Source organism: Ammospiza caudacuta, chromosome 8, assembly GCF_027887145.1.
Source record: "Ammospiza caudacuta isolate bAmmCau1 chromosome 8, bAmmCau1.pri, whole genome shotgun sequence".
In the NCBI taxonomy this organism is placed as follows: domain Eukaryota; kingdom Metazoa; phylum Chordata; class Aves; order Passeriformes; family Passerellidae; genus Ammospiza; species Ammospiza caudacuta.
This window is the reverse complement of record NC_080600.1, coordinates 18088473-18103577: the sequence shown is the minus strand read 5'-3', so window position 1 is coordinate 18103577 and position 15105 is coordinate 18088473. Positions and strand designations below refer to the sequence as shown.

Sequence of the window (15105 nt, the reverse complement as noted above, 5' to 3'; positions counted from 1 at the left end):
CTCCCTCTCCAGCCTTTCAACCTGCATGTTTACAGCTCTGAGCTAGAAGCAGTTTCAGGATTTTAAGATATTTTCTTAAGAGGCTGGAGAAGGATTTAAAAGGAATAAACAAGATTGTCTTATCTCCCTTCAGTTTTGTAGCATTTTCATTATGAAATGACTGGACCGTGGAAAATGAACTTGGTTTGAGGTGGAAACCCACTGCTGTTATCCTCTTGGTTTTGCCTTCACAGGAGACCCTAACTTCAAAGTGTCAAAAGATGGAAGTGGGATCCCCTGCACCACAGCTACCTGGTCAACGTGACATGCAGGAGCAACCAGAGTAAGAGCTGACAGCTACTTCCAAGTGCGTGTTACCCAGCTACGTTTGGGATCTGCCGAGAGGGAACATGCTGTTCTAGCTTGCCTCCAGCACCTCCAGCACAGCATGTTTGATGTTCTGTGCATGACCTGACTGTACCTGAAGCTGTGCAAATATCTTGGGCTGAAGTGAGGAGAGTGAAGACAGCAGCTGAGCTGTTTCTGGTACCAAGGACTCCCCGCTCTGGTTGGATTCTGCTTTGGTGATGACTGACTCGACTCCTGAGCTCCCTGTGGTGCCAAAGTGAGGAAGCAGACAGTTATGACAAATCTCTTCTTCCTGTTTAATAAAAGCCTCCCCTGTGAACCAAACTCCCTTCAATCTCAATACAGATATACAGAAGACATACATATCCATACATATATGCTGTTCTCTTTGCAGAGCTTGGTTGCTAAAGAAAGAAGACTGGGTATGAGAGAAAGATGATACTGCAGGAAATTTGTATGTACCTGTACAAAGCAAAAACCAGAGGCACCAATAAATCTGTTCTTGAGAGCAAAGTAATTGCACCCTACACTGTGCTTTGAATTTGTAGTCATAAAATAAAAGCTGAAACATTTCTAGCAAAGCAGCAAATAATTTGACAATAACTATACCTGAGTAAAGGCTTAGAAACACACAGGTATCAAAAGAAAGGATTGTCTTTCAAAATAAAGATCTACACAGGAAATTTTCGGTGTCTCACTACTCCCCATCTTTGTGAAATCAGCATTAACTTCCATGCAATATCATCTAAAGTCCGTTTATCTGGAGGTCTTTCAGCCTACAGGTTATATAATATCCTCAAAATACTTATTTAATGCAAGAATGATGCACCTAATTTCCTGAAGTTTTGCAAAAACTGAGATTTGCTTATAACAATTTCTGCAAGAAAACTTCTCATGAGATCATTCCTATTTGAGCTACCCAGAACATTTTGGTTAAGCTTTATGCAGACACAGGCAGACAGTGCTCAGCTTCTTATTTCTTAGTTCCACTGTTATGGAGGTAATAGAGGAACTTGCCCTGTGAATGCAGATTAGTCTGGTGAATGCAAAAATTTGAAAATTATCAATTGCAAAAGATTTTCTATCAGAAAATCACAGGAAAAAATTCCAGCAATCTGAGTGGAGGTACGTTTTTCAATATATATAATGATCTGCACTCTCTTAACTATCACAACTGACCAGAAGACACATACAAACCTATAAATCTTCTTGAACACAAGTACTTCAAATATTTAGACTATTCTGAATATTATACAGAGATCCCATACGCATACATGAATGTTCACATGCAGGAAGAGATAGTCCTCTCCCTGAGCTGTATTCTATAGTGACACCCCCGGGAAAAAAGGTAATAGTTCAAATCTCTACTTGCTACAAAGAAAATTGGATCACATGGAGATAGGGAGCTCTGCACAAACAAGTTCTGTTACTGCCTGATTTCTTAAATGTACAGTTGTCTCCATTTGGCACAAGTTGAAATTAAAACAAATATGTATATTAAAACATATATGTGTATATACATATATGTTGAAGTGAAAACAAATATGTATACAGTTCATATAAAAGTTCACTAAATTTTTTGTTTGCTTGAAGATGCTAAATAAAAGCCAAATTTATAATTTTAATACTTCTGCCAACACCATCATGACTACGCCTATTTTTCCACACATGCGGTCAAATAAAAAAAAAAGTAAACCAAAAAAGTTATGGCAAAATAATCCTTCTTAAGTTCACCTGAGTGACAGGACATGACAGCAACCTCCTGGGAAGGAAAATGAACTTGGGTGACACAGCTAATAAAAGACATTTGGAGACACAGGTTACACGTGCAGTCCTACCATCAGAAGGTGCTGAGGCAAACGCAACCGTCACTGTTTCTGTGAGGACATTCCCACTGTCTGTGGTCCATTGCAGCTGAAAGGACAAAGAACTCAGTTCTCAGAAAGGGTGCAAGCTTGTCTACAGGAACACAGGCTCAATACAGGACTGATAAGAAAACAGTGTCTAAAATTACATTTGCTTACTTCTTTATAATTAGGCATTTTAGGACCTCTAGATTCAGAAAAAAAAGTACTGTAAAAGATTTTTAAACATGCAGTGTGTATGAGGAAGATTATCTGCTTTACCTGCTCTTAAGAGTTTAATAGATTTTAAAATATAAAATAGTGAAACCATTTGGCTAACTAACAAGCACACTCATTCACCTGGGCTACACCAGTGCAGGGAGAGGGAAAAGACTGATGACACAGCATGATTTAACAGTGCTGTTTGTCAAAGCTGATTTTAAATCAGCCATTTCTTAGCAGTTAGTCTCATAACTGGGAAAGTTAGGATCACTGTGTACACTTCAATACTCAATACATGGAAGAAAATTAAGGAACAAGGTTTAACAGAAGATTCAACTCCAACCTCACTGCACTTACTATAAAGTGCATTTATTACTATCAACACATTCAAAATGTTTATTAAGTCCTAATTTAGACAGCATCTGAGACACACTTCACCCCCATTTTTTCAGCTACTGAAAAGTAGTAGTAGCTTCTTCAAAACATAGACAGTGACAAAGGCATGAATAAAATTTTATGCCACGTGTCAATTTTTCTACACCAATGGCTTCCAGTTCATGCAGTCATCAAGAAGTGCTAATATGGTGTCATTTGTCAACCAACTAACAGCAATCTACTGCTGACAAGATAAATACTGAATAAGGTCAGAAGATTTTATTCACATTTAATCCAGTCTTACTCAGCCACAGATTCCACTAAAATATTTCTGCTGGAAATATAAAGTCACAGAAAATTTTGGATGAAATACAGCTAAGTGGTAAAATTAAGATTTCCAGTATTTAACTCCAAAAATCAAAAAGATACACAAAGGCCAACATACCGTTGCTGGGATACTTTCTGAATCATACACCATCTCTCCATTCCGTAGGGACTTCTGCACTTCATGAATGTGGTTCTTGATGTCATTCACAGTGGGGAAGAAGGACAGGTTATGTCTTTCTGGCACTTCATCAGGTGTGAACAATTCTCTTTCCACATACTTTCTGTCATATGTTAAAGGACATTTATTACCATACTAAAATATATTCCATTATTTCCTGCTGTTAAGAGACCCTGTTACCTTCTCCCTCCCATTGTTGCAATGACAAGACAAAAGCAAGCTAGATTGATCTACTGAGACAGTTCTCTGTGCATTGGCTACAGAATTTGGAATTTAAAACCCCCATTTATTCAAGTAACTTTAAAGAGTACAGCAGCTCTTTCAGGAGGCTATCTACAATGATATGAAAAGATATCAAAAGTTGGGAAAAACAGACTTATGACATCTGGGAATTAGATTCAGTAATGCACCAGCATTGCTCTTTAGCTGCAAAGCAAATGAATCAATTACAGAAGTAGATATAGCACTATGGGCTGAGCACTGCAGACAGTTCTGTACCTTAGCTGCTTCCTCACTGCATAGACCTGCTCCACTCCCTGAGACACCAGCTCTCGGATCTTGTCTGCCACTTGAGGATGAAGTCGAGAAGGCAGAGTAGTGTTCTCATCCCTAATGACCTCCTCCTCCTCCTCAGGAGAAGACATAGAAAGATGGGATGGTGAAGGAGGGAGGCAGGAAGTTTCCATCTCATGATATTGGTGGGCTTGCTGAGTAGGTAACTGTACATACCACCTAGCAAGAAGGAGAGAGGTTATACACACAATTCTCAAACAAAGGCAATAAATTAGTGTCTTGGGGGAACAGTTGAGGACTACCAACAACCTAGTCAGTGTGACAAATTTTTACAGCCCCTGAGCAAGAAATTGTCTTTCAGAACTTGGGGCCTTCTCATACCTTTCAATGCAAAACAAACTAGATCAACCCTAAAACAATACAACTATTTCTATCAATATCCTGCATGGAAATACCTGCTGAAGTTCCTTAGCTTAGTGCTTAACACATTTACCAAATTAATACTTCACTGCCACAGAAGTCTTAAAGACATTGTGGATTTTTTTACTATTAACAAGTGACTAAGTAAAAAAAAAAAAAAAAAAAAATCAAGTAAAATACTGCTCTTTTCGGCTTCATTTGTGAAAATAAAGAAAAAAGTGGAAGTTTCACCTGAGCACACCACCAGCATCTATCAAGTTCTTCTTCAGCATGTTGAATGCTTTCTCCTGCTCCATTCTTATGATTTTCTTGTCAATTTTAGGGTCAGTAGGAACCCTGTATTCTGGAAACTTTTGGACCTTTTTAATATAGATCCTTCCAAGGAGGAATAAAAAAAATTCTCCATCAGTATACTTTGTCCTTGGGAAGGGAAAGGCAAAAATCCCACTTACTTCATATCAGGCATTAATATAGAAAAAGTTCAAGCAGAGTGATGTCAGGTGTGAGGAGTCTCTAAAAGAACTTCAAATTCTTAAGGATATATTAATAGGTATGGATGCTGACAGACACACTTCTGGTCTGGAAGCCACTCAGCCAGAGTGATTTTACTCCTCAGCAAAAGCCCTCGTCCCTGACTATAGTAAAAGCACAACACCAATTGTGAACAGGCTGCAGTTCACCCAGCTATGCAGAATTGAGCACATACAGACCTAGCTGCAACTATCATCAAGCACACTCTGAGCTCAGTGAACACTGAACAAGCACCCAGGAGAATGCTCAAGGGTGAGGAAAAAAACCATTAGTGTTGAAGAAGGAGAAAATCCCCAGTGAACAGGAAGAACTGTAACTCTTTCAGCACACAGGACATGTGCTAAATTAGGATAATTGACTGATATCAGTGCAATTAAAAGCCTGAAGAAACAACAAATAAGATGACAAAGTTTTAGAAGCAGAAATAGTCACCAAAGGAAACCACAATAACTTGTGAATGCTCAGGTAGATAATGAATCCCACTTGTATTTCATAGAGTGATGTATTGCTACTTTGCTATTTTGCAGAGAACCTATCAAATTTCAGCCTTATTCAGTCAGACAGGACAGCATTTCCTCCTTACCTCTACAAAAGTATCAACCTCAAATTATCAAGGAGATAAAGCAAAAGAGCTACAAGAGCTGTGAGTATCAGCTACCATCCCAAACCAGTGCTCTGTCATGGCTCACAGAAAGAAAGCTTTCCTAGGATGCTCAGTCACTCTTACAGCTTTATATATAATTCTTACCTTGCTGGACAAGTGGCTTTGTACAGCTGGCTAGAGGTGCTTTCCTGCTCACCAGCTTTTTTGGGCTGAAATCCTTTCCTCCTTGGCCCATATTGGCACTCCATTACAATGGCTCTGCTTCCTGGAAACAGAAAGTAATGCTCTCTGTTCAAGGAACCACTTAATTCATTACAGTAAAATACTAACTACAGAAGAAATGAGAGTTCTGAAGCAGTCATTTCTGTTTGCCATCAGGCTCTTCAGAAGGCAGAACCCTCAGGTACAGCAAGCAAATACAATGCAAATGCTTCTCTCCCAGCATGTAAGAACACAAAGCACTTTAAACCATTTCTCAAACTTATTACACCTCACAGCACTCCTCAAATATGTGAGGGCAAAATATTGGACTTTGCCTGGTGAGCACCAGTACTTTATAAGATCAGAAGTCTTGCAAGCTATCAAAGGAGCACAGTACTGGTAATAAACATAAAAAGCAGAACCCCCAAAACAACAGAAAAAATCCCCAGCTGAAATCAAAGGTGTGATGGTTTTGGCTGGGATAGAGTTAACTTTCTTCACAGCAGCCAGAGTGAAGCTGTGTTTTGGATTTGTGCTGGAAGCAGTGCTGATAACACAGGGGTATTTAGTTACTGCAGAGCAGGGCTTACACAGAGTCAAGGTCTTTTCTGCCTCTCACCCCACCCCACCAATGAGGGGGCTGAGGGACACAAGAAACTGGGACAGGACACAGCTGGGACAGCTGACCCAAAATGACCAAAGTCATATTCCATGTCATGTGGCATCATGTGCAGCATATAGAACTGAGGGAAGCAGGAGGAAGGGGGGGACATTCAAAGTTAGAGTGTTTGTCTTCCCAAGTAACTGTTACAAATACTGTCCTGGGGATGAAAAGCTGAATGAATTCCTTACTTTGCTTTGACTGTGTGTGTATGGATTTTCCTTTACCTTTTTAAACAGTTCCTATCTCAGCTCATGAGTTTTCTCAATTTTACCTTTTCAATTCTCTTCCCACCCTGCTGGGGGAATGCGTGAGCAGCTCTGTGGTGATTTCCAGCTGGGGTCATACCATGAGACAAGGTCAGCAGACATTTCCAGCCTCTTGGCTTAAATCAACACTTCAGACCATGCTGTCCCATAAAAGCTCAGCCTTGCAGTTAAGAAATCCTAACTGCTAAATAACAGTTTCAGCACAGTACACCCATACAAAACCAGGCAGGCTCAAACAAATACTGCTTTGCTCTAAACTAAAATTAAGTGACTTCTTCCAGTCAGAACTCTAACAAAAGGGATTGACAAGCAAAGCATTAAAGTGGTCAAGAAAGGAACATCTTCCAAATTTCTTCCACATCATGTTTAGTTATATTTTATTTATAGTTTGTGTACTCAAGTAAGCAGGCAAGGAGCTGCCTATGCCACAAGTGATATACCCAGAAACTTCTGAAGTATTATATAAAAGCAACATAATGTGTTTCCATAAGATACCAAATGATCTAGATGAAACTAAAGATGTCTCATACGCATGTTGGGGAAAAAAAAGAGTAAGTTGCTTTGATTTTATTTCTTAGTTTTCTTTTACCTCACAGTTTATGGCTGACGCTTTAAAACTGGTGCTAACATTTCCCTTTTTCAGCAACTTTCAGGGAAAAAAAAAGGAAAAACCCCAAACATAACTTATATGTCACTCATTTTCTCTATGTAGCAAGTAAAGCCCGTTCATTTTATATCCGAATTAAACTCTTGGCAACTTCACGTATGTACTGCATGAGCTAAATATGTAACTACCAAGCTGTGAAGCCTGCATGAACATTTCAAAAAGAACCCCAAATGCTATAAGTCTCTCTGCTGAGGTCTGTTGATGATTATCTTGCTTGTTTGTTTGGCATTTTGAATTTATTTATTTATTACTTTAATGTTTGCAATTTAAATAGTTTATTCACTCTTGTGCAACAAACTCTTCTAAAGATCTTCAAGTTAGGCAAGAATAATCGAACAAACTCTTACCCTTACAAGACCTTTCAGATCCTAATAGAGCAAATGAGACCTCTCCCTAAAGACCTCATCACAAGAACTCCCATCAAATGGTACTTAGCTAATCTCTAAAGAACAAAAGGAAACAATCACAGCAAAACACAAAAAAGGAAACAATCTCCTTCAGACTCTCACAGCAGTGTGCAAGCTGCTCCCTTTTTTATGTTTGTGTCTCAACCTTATCAGAACTAAGGAACAACATAAAGATTCTTCTTTGCGGCCAGCTGGGAGGTGATGTTGAAATTTTGCAAGTAGTTATTAAAACAAAAGTTAGTTACCTGCATTGACAAAGGGGATCCCATCATATGGGACATACTGGGATTTCCACATCAAGCGTGTGGCGGGTTTGGCGGGGCTCGGAGACTGGCGCGTGCCCCACACGCTCTGTGTCTGCTGCTTGTGCAGCGCCAGGACGCTCTCTAACTCTGCCTCGCTCACGCAATAGCCGCGGTACGAGTCCCCAATTCTCTGCGTGGAAAGGACGGGAAACAACAGCATTATTCACCCAGCTGACTGCTAACACTACGCGTGAAAGCACTCAGGGACTCCGGCAGCTGAGAACACAGGCCCAGATTTTTGGCACTCCATGTTTTTTGTCCCCACAGTAGTATCCTCATGAAGAGATTTATCATAGGATCTAACAGAAGAGCAATCCCCACTGAGGTCAGGAGTTTGTCAGTCATTCAAGACCCTGAGAACACCAAGAGCCCCTAAAAAGGTTACAGTCACTGTCAACTCTGATTTCCAGAGGACAACTTCACTCCTGTAGTTTACCACCAACACATACTTCTGTTGCAGTCACTGACTAGACAAATTAGTATTAGATTAAGGTTTTCACTTGACTGCCATAGAGGAGCTCTGAATCCCTAATAATTGTCTCTGCATCTACTGCAACACACACTGCACCTGCCCATACCACCAGTAACTGTCTCACCTACTTAGTGCACTAACTCTGAAATGAATGTCTTACACAACATCCCTCCCAGCCTTTGAGGCACTCTTGATTCTCAGCATTACACAGAAACTTACTATACCAGATTTGCCATGTGCAAACTGAGGATGGTTTCATTAACTCTGCTAATGTCAGGGCAACTCCACAAAAATTGCATCTAACTTGACTCAAAGAAGTTATCCAGCTACTCAGTAGTTCCTACTCCAGCTACTCAGTAGTTCCTACTCCAGCTACTCAGTTCCATCGCAGTTGTTTCAGTGCTGGTCCGCCAAGGCCAGCCAACAAGCAATAAAATTACTGGAAGAGAAAAGAACTTTTCATCCAAACTCAGAATGCAACACTTGCTTCTGTTCATATGCAGCTGAGGGTCAGGCTGGCCAAGCAGCTGTAACAGCCAGAGTAGTTTGCCAGCTCAGTCTTAAGGTGTTAACAGCAGGAAAAACACATGGTGAATGAGTACTAAGGTCTCTGATTGATTTGCCACCTTCACTGACAGAACAGCTAGATGTTTAAATAATACTGACAGCAAAAGAGCAACAGTGTCTCCCCAAGGTTATCAACAGATACCTTAGCAACAACTGCTTAAAACCTGCCTCACACTCATCTAAGAAAAACAGAATGTCTGTGGTTAGCAAGACCTGAAGTCAACAATGAACCAGTGACGATCTTGTGAATGAACTGGGCCAGCACAGTGCTGCTGCTGCTGGTGCAAGGGCATGCACGGAGGGTTGTGTGTGCAGTGGGTGAGAGTCACTGGGACACGAGCTGCTCACACCTCAGAGCTCACTGCTCTGCAGGCACTGCTGCAGCAGCTGACCATGTCTGCACAGGCTGCACTCACACGGCTGTGGGAGCAAGAGACATTGGCAATCGTTTAGCTAGAAGTTATAAATAACACTTCTGAACAAAACTTGATCTGAAAAATTCAGGAGAAGGAAAGCAGCCTGAGAAGTACCAGAACTTCTTTCTTTCCAGAAGTCTGGAATGTTGCCTTTCAGAAGAGGGATTACAGCACCACTGCACATAATAAATGCTGCAAAACCTGCTGTTTTTTTTTTACCCATACCTTATACCTGTCACTAAAAATAGGTCACTGACTTTATTCTAGAAAGATGAGAAGACTGACAAAACTGTTGTGCCAGAAAAGTAGCAAAAACAGTTAAAGAACTCTCTCCTATTCTGGCTTTTGCCCAAGTTAGATCATTTTCCCTAAACTGGTGGAAGGGGAGGAGGAAGACAAGAAGAAAACCATACAGCACGCAAGATCCCTGCTTTCTACAGGCTTCACAAATAGGAAAAAAATGGACAAACAAGAGTACCTTCCTCAGACAAATAGTGGTTAATTAATGTAGTTTTAAATTTAATTGTATGGTTAATTAATGCAGTTTTAATTACATTTTATTTCAGTAGGCTGATACATGCAGGAAATGCATTCTGATCAGACCACTGAAAACTAAATACAAGTTATTAAAAGAAACTGTTTAAATTAACTCTGCAACAATGTAATTACCTTGAAGCAATCACATGCTCTTCAGCCCTTTAACTCCAAGGTTCAAGCCAAAAAATTGAGTGATTCCTTCTTTCTCCCCTGGCCTTGCCTCAGCAAAGTACATAAAAGCTAACCCTAGAGTACACACATCAAGACTGCAGATTTCCTTGAGGAAAGGGTACAGAGGCACTTTGCAGTCCAGACACAGCAAGTGTAAGCTGAACATTTCGAGGCAGCCAGCTTTTACTGCTCTGTGTTTGCGCACAGTCCCAACTGCCCAAGGAGTCATTGGCCTTAGGAGAGCAGTGGCTTCCCCTGCTGACACCTTGTGTGTCACAGAGACTGCAATACTGCTTTAAGCTTGTTTCAATTCTGGCAGACAACTCAAAGAGTGGAATTGTGAGCTGACATATCCAAATTGGATCTCCAAATTTCAGTAGGACTCTTCAATTTTGCTACTAGTAACAAAACGTTTTGACACCTGAAAGATAATTGACACCTCAAAATCCCAAATAGCTTATGCCCAAAAAAAGGCACAATACATCCCAGCACTCTCTGGTGGATCAGGGAGGATTAATGCTTACAGGCAACAGTTCTGCTGAACAGCAGAGGGAGATGTTTGTGTCCTCAGAACATATTGAAATAGACACTATTTGTATTTCCTTTTCTTTAAAAAGAAGAACCTTTCTATAAATGTCACTGTGAATTTTAAACACGGTAGGTGAAATTTCTTGTAATAGAGAGACAAAGCAGATCCTAAGTCCTCTGATACTATGATACCAATTATAAATGATTCAGATAAGCCTCATGGATGTTAAGACAGGAAAGAACCTACCACATAGTGCTAAAAACACAGTGAATTTTATGAACTAACTGTCCAACTGATTTAAGCAACTGTTTCTATAAAAATGGTATCTCCACCATGGAAGAATTCAAGCTAAGAATTTTCTGACTACTTAACATTTATGTGGACATAAGAGTGGACGGTACCACCTGTATTAAATAAATGGCATAATACAAAAGGAATAGATTAATATATTTAATTTTAAAATTGTTTCTAAGCAGATACAGAAAGAAATTCAATGTCTAGGTCCCTCAAACTTCTAGTTGCCAGTGGCCAAGCCAATAGAAAAAAAAATGGGAGAAATATCTAAAGAGATTACGCAGCTACAGAGTATTTAAAAGCTTTCCTTTTAAAAAGTATTAAGAGAAAGTAAAATAAACATCTGTCAGGAAGAGTCTGGCAGCAGGAGGAAGGGGTAGCTGGTCTCAAGAAACTTCCCACCTCAGACTTGACACTGGCCAATCACATGGATTTTGATTTCCATGTGATAACACAAACCACATGGACAGTTGCAGAAGTCAGCAAATTTTGCTCTGTCATTCAACAGCAAACCCTGTTGAACAACACGTGGCACATAATGGCTCTTCCCAGCACTACAAGGTATCAGGTTTTCAGCACCACTTCTTTTAATTCAGGAGCAGTTGATGGTCAGTTATTCTAAAATTCTCAAAATAGAGAGGGATTTCACAGCATTTTATGTGTTTAACTGTGCTAGCAGTACCAGTGCTATATACCAAGAAGCTTGAACACTTCTACAGTAATAAATGATTCCTTTCAAGGAACAGGAACAGTGTCTCAGAGGTAGATGATAAAACATTCTGTCAGAATTCTTTGTGACCCACCTCACAGTTCCTGAGACGGCGTGCCCATGCAGGCGTATTTAGTGGCAATGGCTGAAGAGGGATGGGAAAAGAATCTTCCACTGCCCTGAAAAAAAAATAATAGAAGTCTATACAGATATTCAGAAAAGCAACAACTTAGTCTAAACTACAGGCAAGATCAAATCAGTGTATTATGTATAATCCTAGAGCATATGATCAAACTATGGATATTGTATTAACATGCCTTAAAAAATCTGTGGTTTTCATTTTCATATTCTATTTAATTGTTAAAATAACTTACAGTGAATAAAAGTATTAAAAAACCCCACTGGTTTCTACATTCAAGTCCTCCAAACATTCAGTACACTGTGTGTTCATAACCTCTTTTCCATGGTAATTTTGTGATAACCATTGCAAAAACAAACTGCAAGAAAAAAAGGCAGTGCTAACATTGCATCAAAGTGATTGTTCATCCTTTAACCCCTGACCTACCTGGTGGTTGTTTTTTTTGATACAGTGAGAGATGCCTGTGGATGTAGAATGTAACTGCTTGCACTGTCTGCTATGGAAGCCACCACCACAGTCTGCAGATTCCCATCACCACACTTCTCTTCTGAAATATCTTTACCAAAAAAAAAAAAAGCAGCTTCCTGATTAATAACTGAATATAGAATGAGGAAAAACAAGCTATGATCAAACTTTGTATTTGAAGCAAGCATTTTGATGTAGGAAAGAAATTTTATAGATGATAAAGTAGTCTAATAGTTGTGAATCAGTGCTCAAACTCCATGTGCTCCAGTGCTCACACTGGCACACATATGAAGATACACTTGGTAAGGCTGCTTATATTTAATGACTATGGTAATTGTGAAGGTAAATAATCAGAGCAATTTGCAAATTACTCTGCTTTCAGGAATCCATATAGGATTGCACAAGTATTTGGTTCAGCTGCAAGTCACACACTGGTTGCTTTTAAAACAAGAAAAAATGAGGTAATGATATTGCTTTGTACTTAGAAAAGAACACTCAAACAAGAAAAACAGGCCTCTTGTAATTGAATCTGACATGCTGTTAGAACAAATGTTTTAGCCTTTCTTGGTAATGGGGAGCAATCCACAAGCCAAAAATTGCTCTTAGATTGAAGCCTGTGTGTACAGTTAAACAAAAACATAATGGAAAACTGTGAAAGCAGACATTCAATATTTTGGTCTCAACAAAAACACATGAGGTCTCTTTAGATGAGGGATTTTTGCCCTTCAGTTATGAAAGCTTCTTTCCCTCATCCAGAGAGAGTGGTAAGCTATTGACACAGTACAGAAATGGATCCACACAAAGCTCCATAAGAAGATTCCTAAGTGTGCACTTGGATTAACACCACTCTGGCTCAAAGCACTGGTTCCTCCTGCAGGGACGTGCCCTTAAGACACTACAGGCTACTCTGAAGTCTGCACCATTCTGGCATTACCACCATGTGCAGACAAGTGAAGCTCAGGAGCTGACAGGCCACTCTCCTTTCTCTTCTACCTCCACAGTAAACTGGCAAGTCTTCCCAACTGTCTAAAATGGAAATGCAAAACTACTATTTAATATTTCAACTTAGTGCTTACAAAGAGTAGCAGCAATTATTTTGTAACTAACAGCTCCCAGTCAGCTTTAAAGTAGAGTAAGACTCTGCTGTAATCAAACCTGGTTTTACCCCTGAAAGAGCTGGAGAGAGAGGGAAGGTTGAGCATTAGGGTAGGAACAAGTCTTTCAATGCAAGGTCAGGAAAACATATTGCAACCCTAAGTGAAAAGAGCTAGATCACTGCTTGAATGCCAAATCTTTCTTCTATTCACCCAGCACCAGGACTCTACTCTTTTTCTGAGCTATCATTCCACATGAGCACTTAGCCAGTGCTCCAATCTTGACAACTTTATAGAGAGAAGGAAAAAACAATTTAAAAAACATTTGAGAGTTTAACAAAATGCGACCACCTCGTTCTCAGTCTCACTCTGTGAATGCAACCTAGTACACAGCATTTTGCCATCCACCAAGGATTGCAGATAATAATCAATGCTTTCAGATTTCAGTATGTCCATTTCCTAGAGAAAACCTGAAAGTTTGGCTTCCAGTGTATCTCAGCACATGCTTAAAATGTGACAACTAACACATCCCAATGAACGGAAAGTTACATCTTATTTTCCTTGACTGGGAACTGAATTTCTACCTAAATGATTCATTCTTGGCTTCATAGAAGATGCATCATCACCAGTGATGTCTGGAACAGAAGATTTAATGTTCTTCTGGCCTGTCTGCATTACAGAAATTAACTACTTCACTCACAATGAAGTAAACAAATACTGAACATTTGAAGCCAATAGTACAGCTGGTGGCACAAATATCCTTATTAAAGGTAAATAAAGCAAGAAACAACTCTGTGCTTTATATGTTAATCTAATCTACCCATCACATGCCCTTCAGAAAGGGGGCATAATAGCTCTCATAAGCTTTCATTATGCTTTTGCCCAGCAGGAAATGTGGTGTGGGAGGCACCAGATCCACAATCAGAAAGCAGGTTCAGGGTGCATTCTGTCTTATTCCTAAGGAAAGGAAAAGAGGTGCTTAAAAAAGACCATGGAGGATGAGCTTAGTCACAGGAGCACAAACCCTCAAGTCCCACAGCTTAAACTCACCCTGTGTGCTGGTCACATCCAGAAGCTGACCTGGAGGAATAATCACTTGGGTCACTCCTGGCTGGGCAGAAGGAATGACATGCAGCACCTGCCCATTTTCTGACTGGCTGGTAACAATCATCTGGAAGGCAGTCACACAGAAGGATTAATGGTTCCAGTTTGTATGGTGATCTTGCAGCATGACTGGGTTTGATTATTACCAGAACAGGAAATATTTTGCTTAGAGTTAGGAACTGTATATTTACTTGACTTTACGTAATAAGCAAACTGTCTCTTTATTGTCAATTTCTTAAAATTACTTTCCCCTTTTAAAATAGGTCTTTAATTAAAGAAAGAAAAAAAAAAACAAAAACGGTACTTGACCTGATTCTACATTGAATTACACATTTATTTGAAACTGACAATTCTGCTATTACACACAAATACCTGAAAGCCATTCATAGTTGGATTCACTGTAACTCCACTCATGGACTAGCAGAACTAATAGTAACATAAAAATTGTGAGCTTTATTTCTAAGAAACTGACCTCTATGGGCAGCATTTCATGCAAAAGCAGAGAGAAGAAAAGTCCCAGGGCTTAAAAAAACAATACAAATTCAATCATCTGGGATTCTGAAAAACTTGAACAACTTATCGTGGTATATTTACACAGGACATAATTACACAGGACTCTGGGTGAGAGAGTTACCTTTTTTACAAAGTAGGTGTTACAAATTACAAAGTAACATTTTAAGAAAATTAATTGACGGAGAAAGGTGAAACATAATGACTTAGCTTACTGCTAATGTTC

General features: G+C 39.6%; 1 protein-coding gene across 2 annotated transcripts in view; it reads right to left on the bottom strand.

Annotated features, from left to right (window-relative positions):
• The window catches only part of CARF (calcium responsive transcription factor), a 31252-nt gene that overhangs the window by 9918 nt on the left and 6229 nt on the right, over positions 1-15105 (bottom strand). For both annotated transcript variants that reach the window (XM_058809533.1, XM_058809532.1), the window contains 10 exons: positions 14316-14436; positions 12133-12262; positions 11662-11746; positions 7813-8002; positions 5507-5627; positions 4459-4602; positions 3793-4026; positions 3235-3397; positions 2187-2262; positions 461-591 (listed from right to left, as the gene is read on the bottom strand). In XM_058809533.1, the coding sequence (XP_058665516.1) occupies positions 461-591; positions 2187-2262; positions 3235-3397; positions 3793-4026; positions 4459-4602; positions 5507-5627; positions 7813-8002; positions 11662-11746; positions 12133-12262; positions 14316-14436 (1395 nt within the window). The remainder of the gene's footprint in view (positions 1-460; positions 592-2186; positions 2263-3234; positions 3398-3792; positions 4027-4458; positions 4603-5506; positions 5628-7812; positions 8003-11661; positions 11747-12132; positions 12263-14315; positions 14437-15105) is intronic.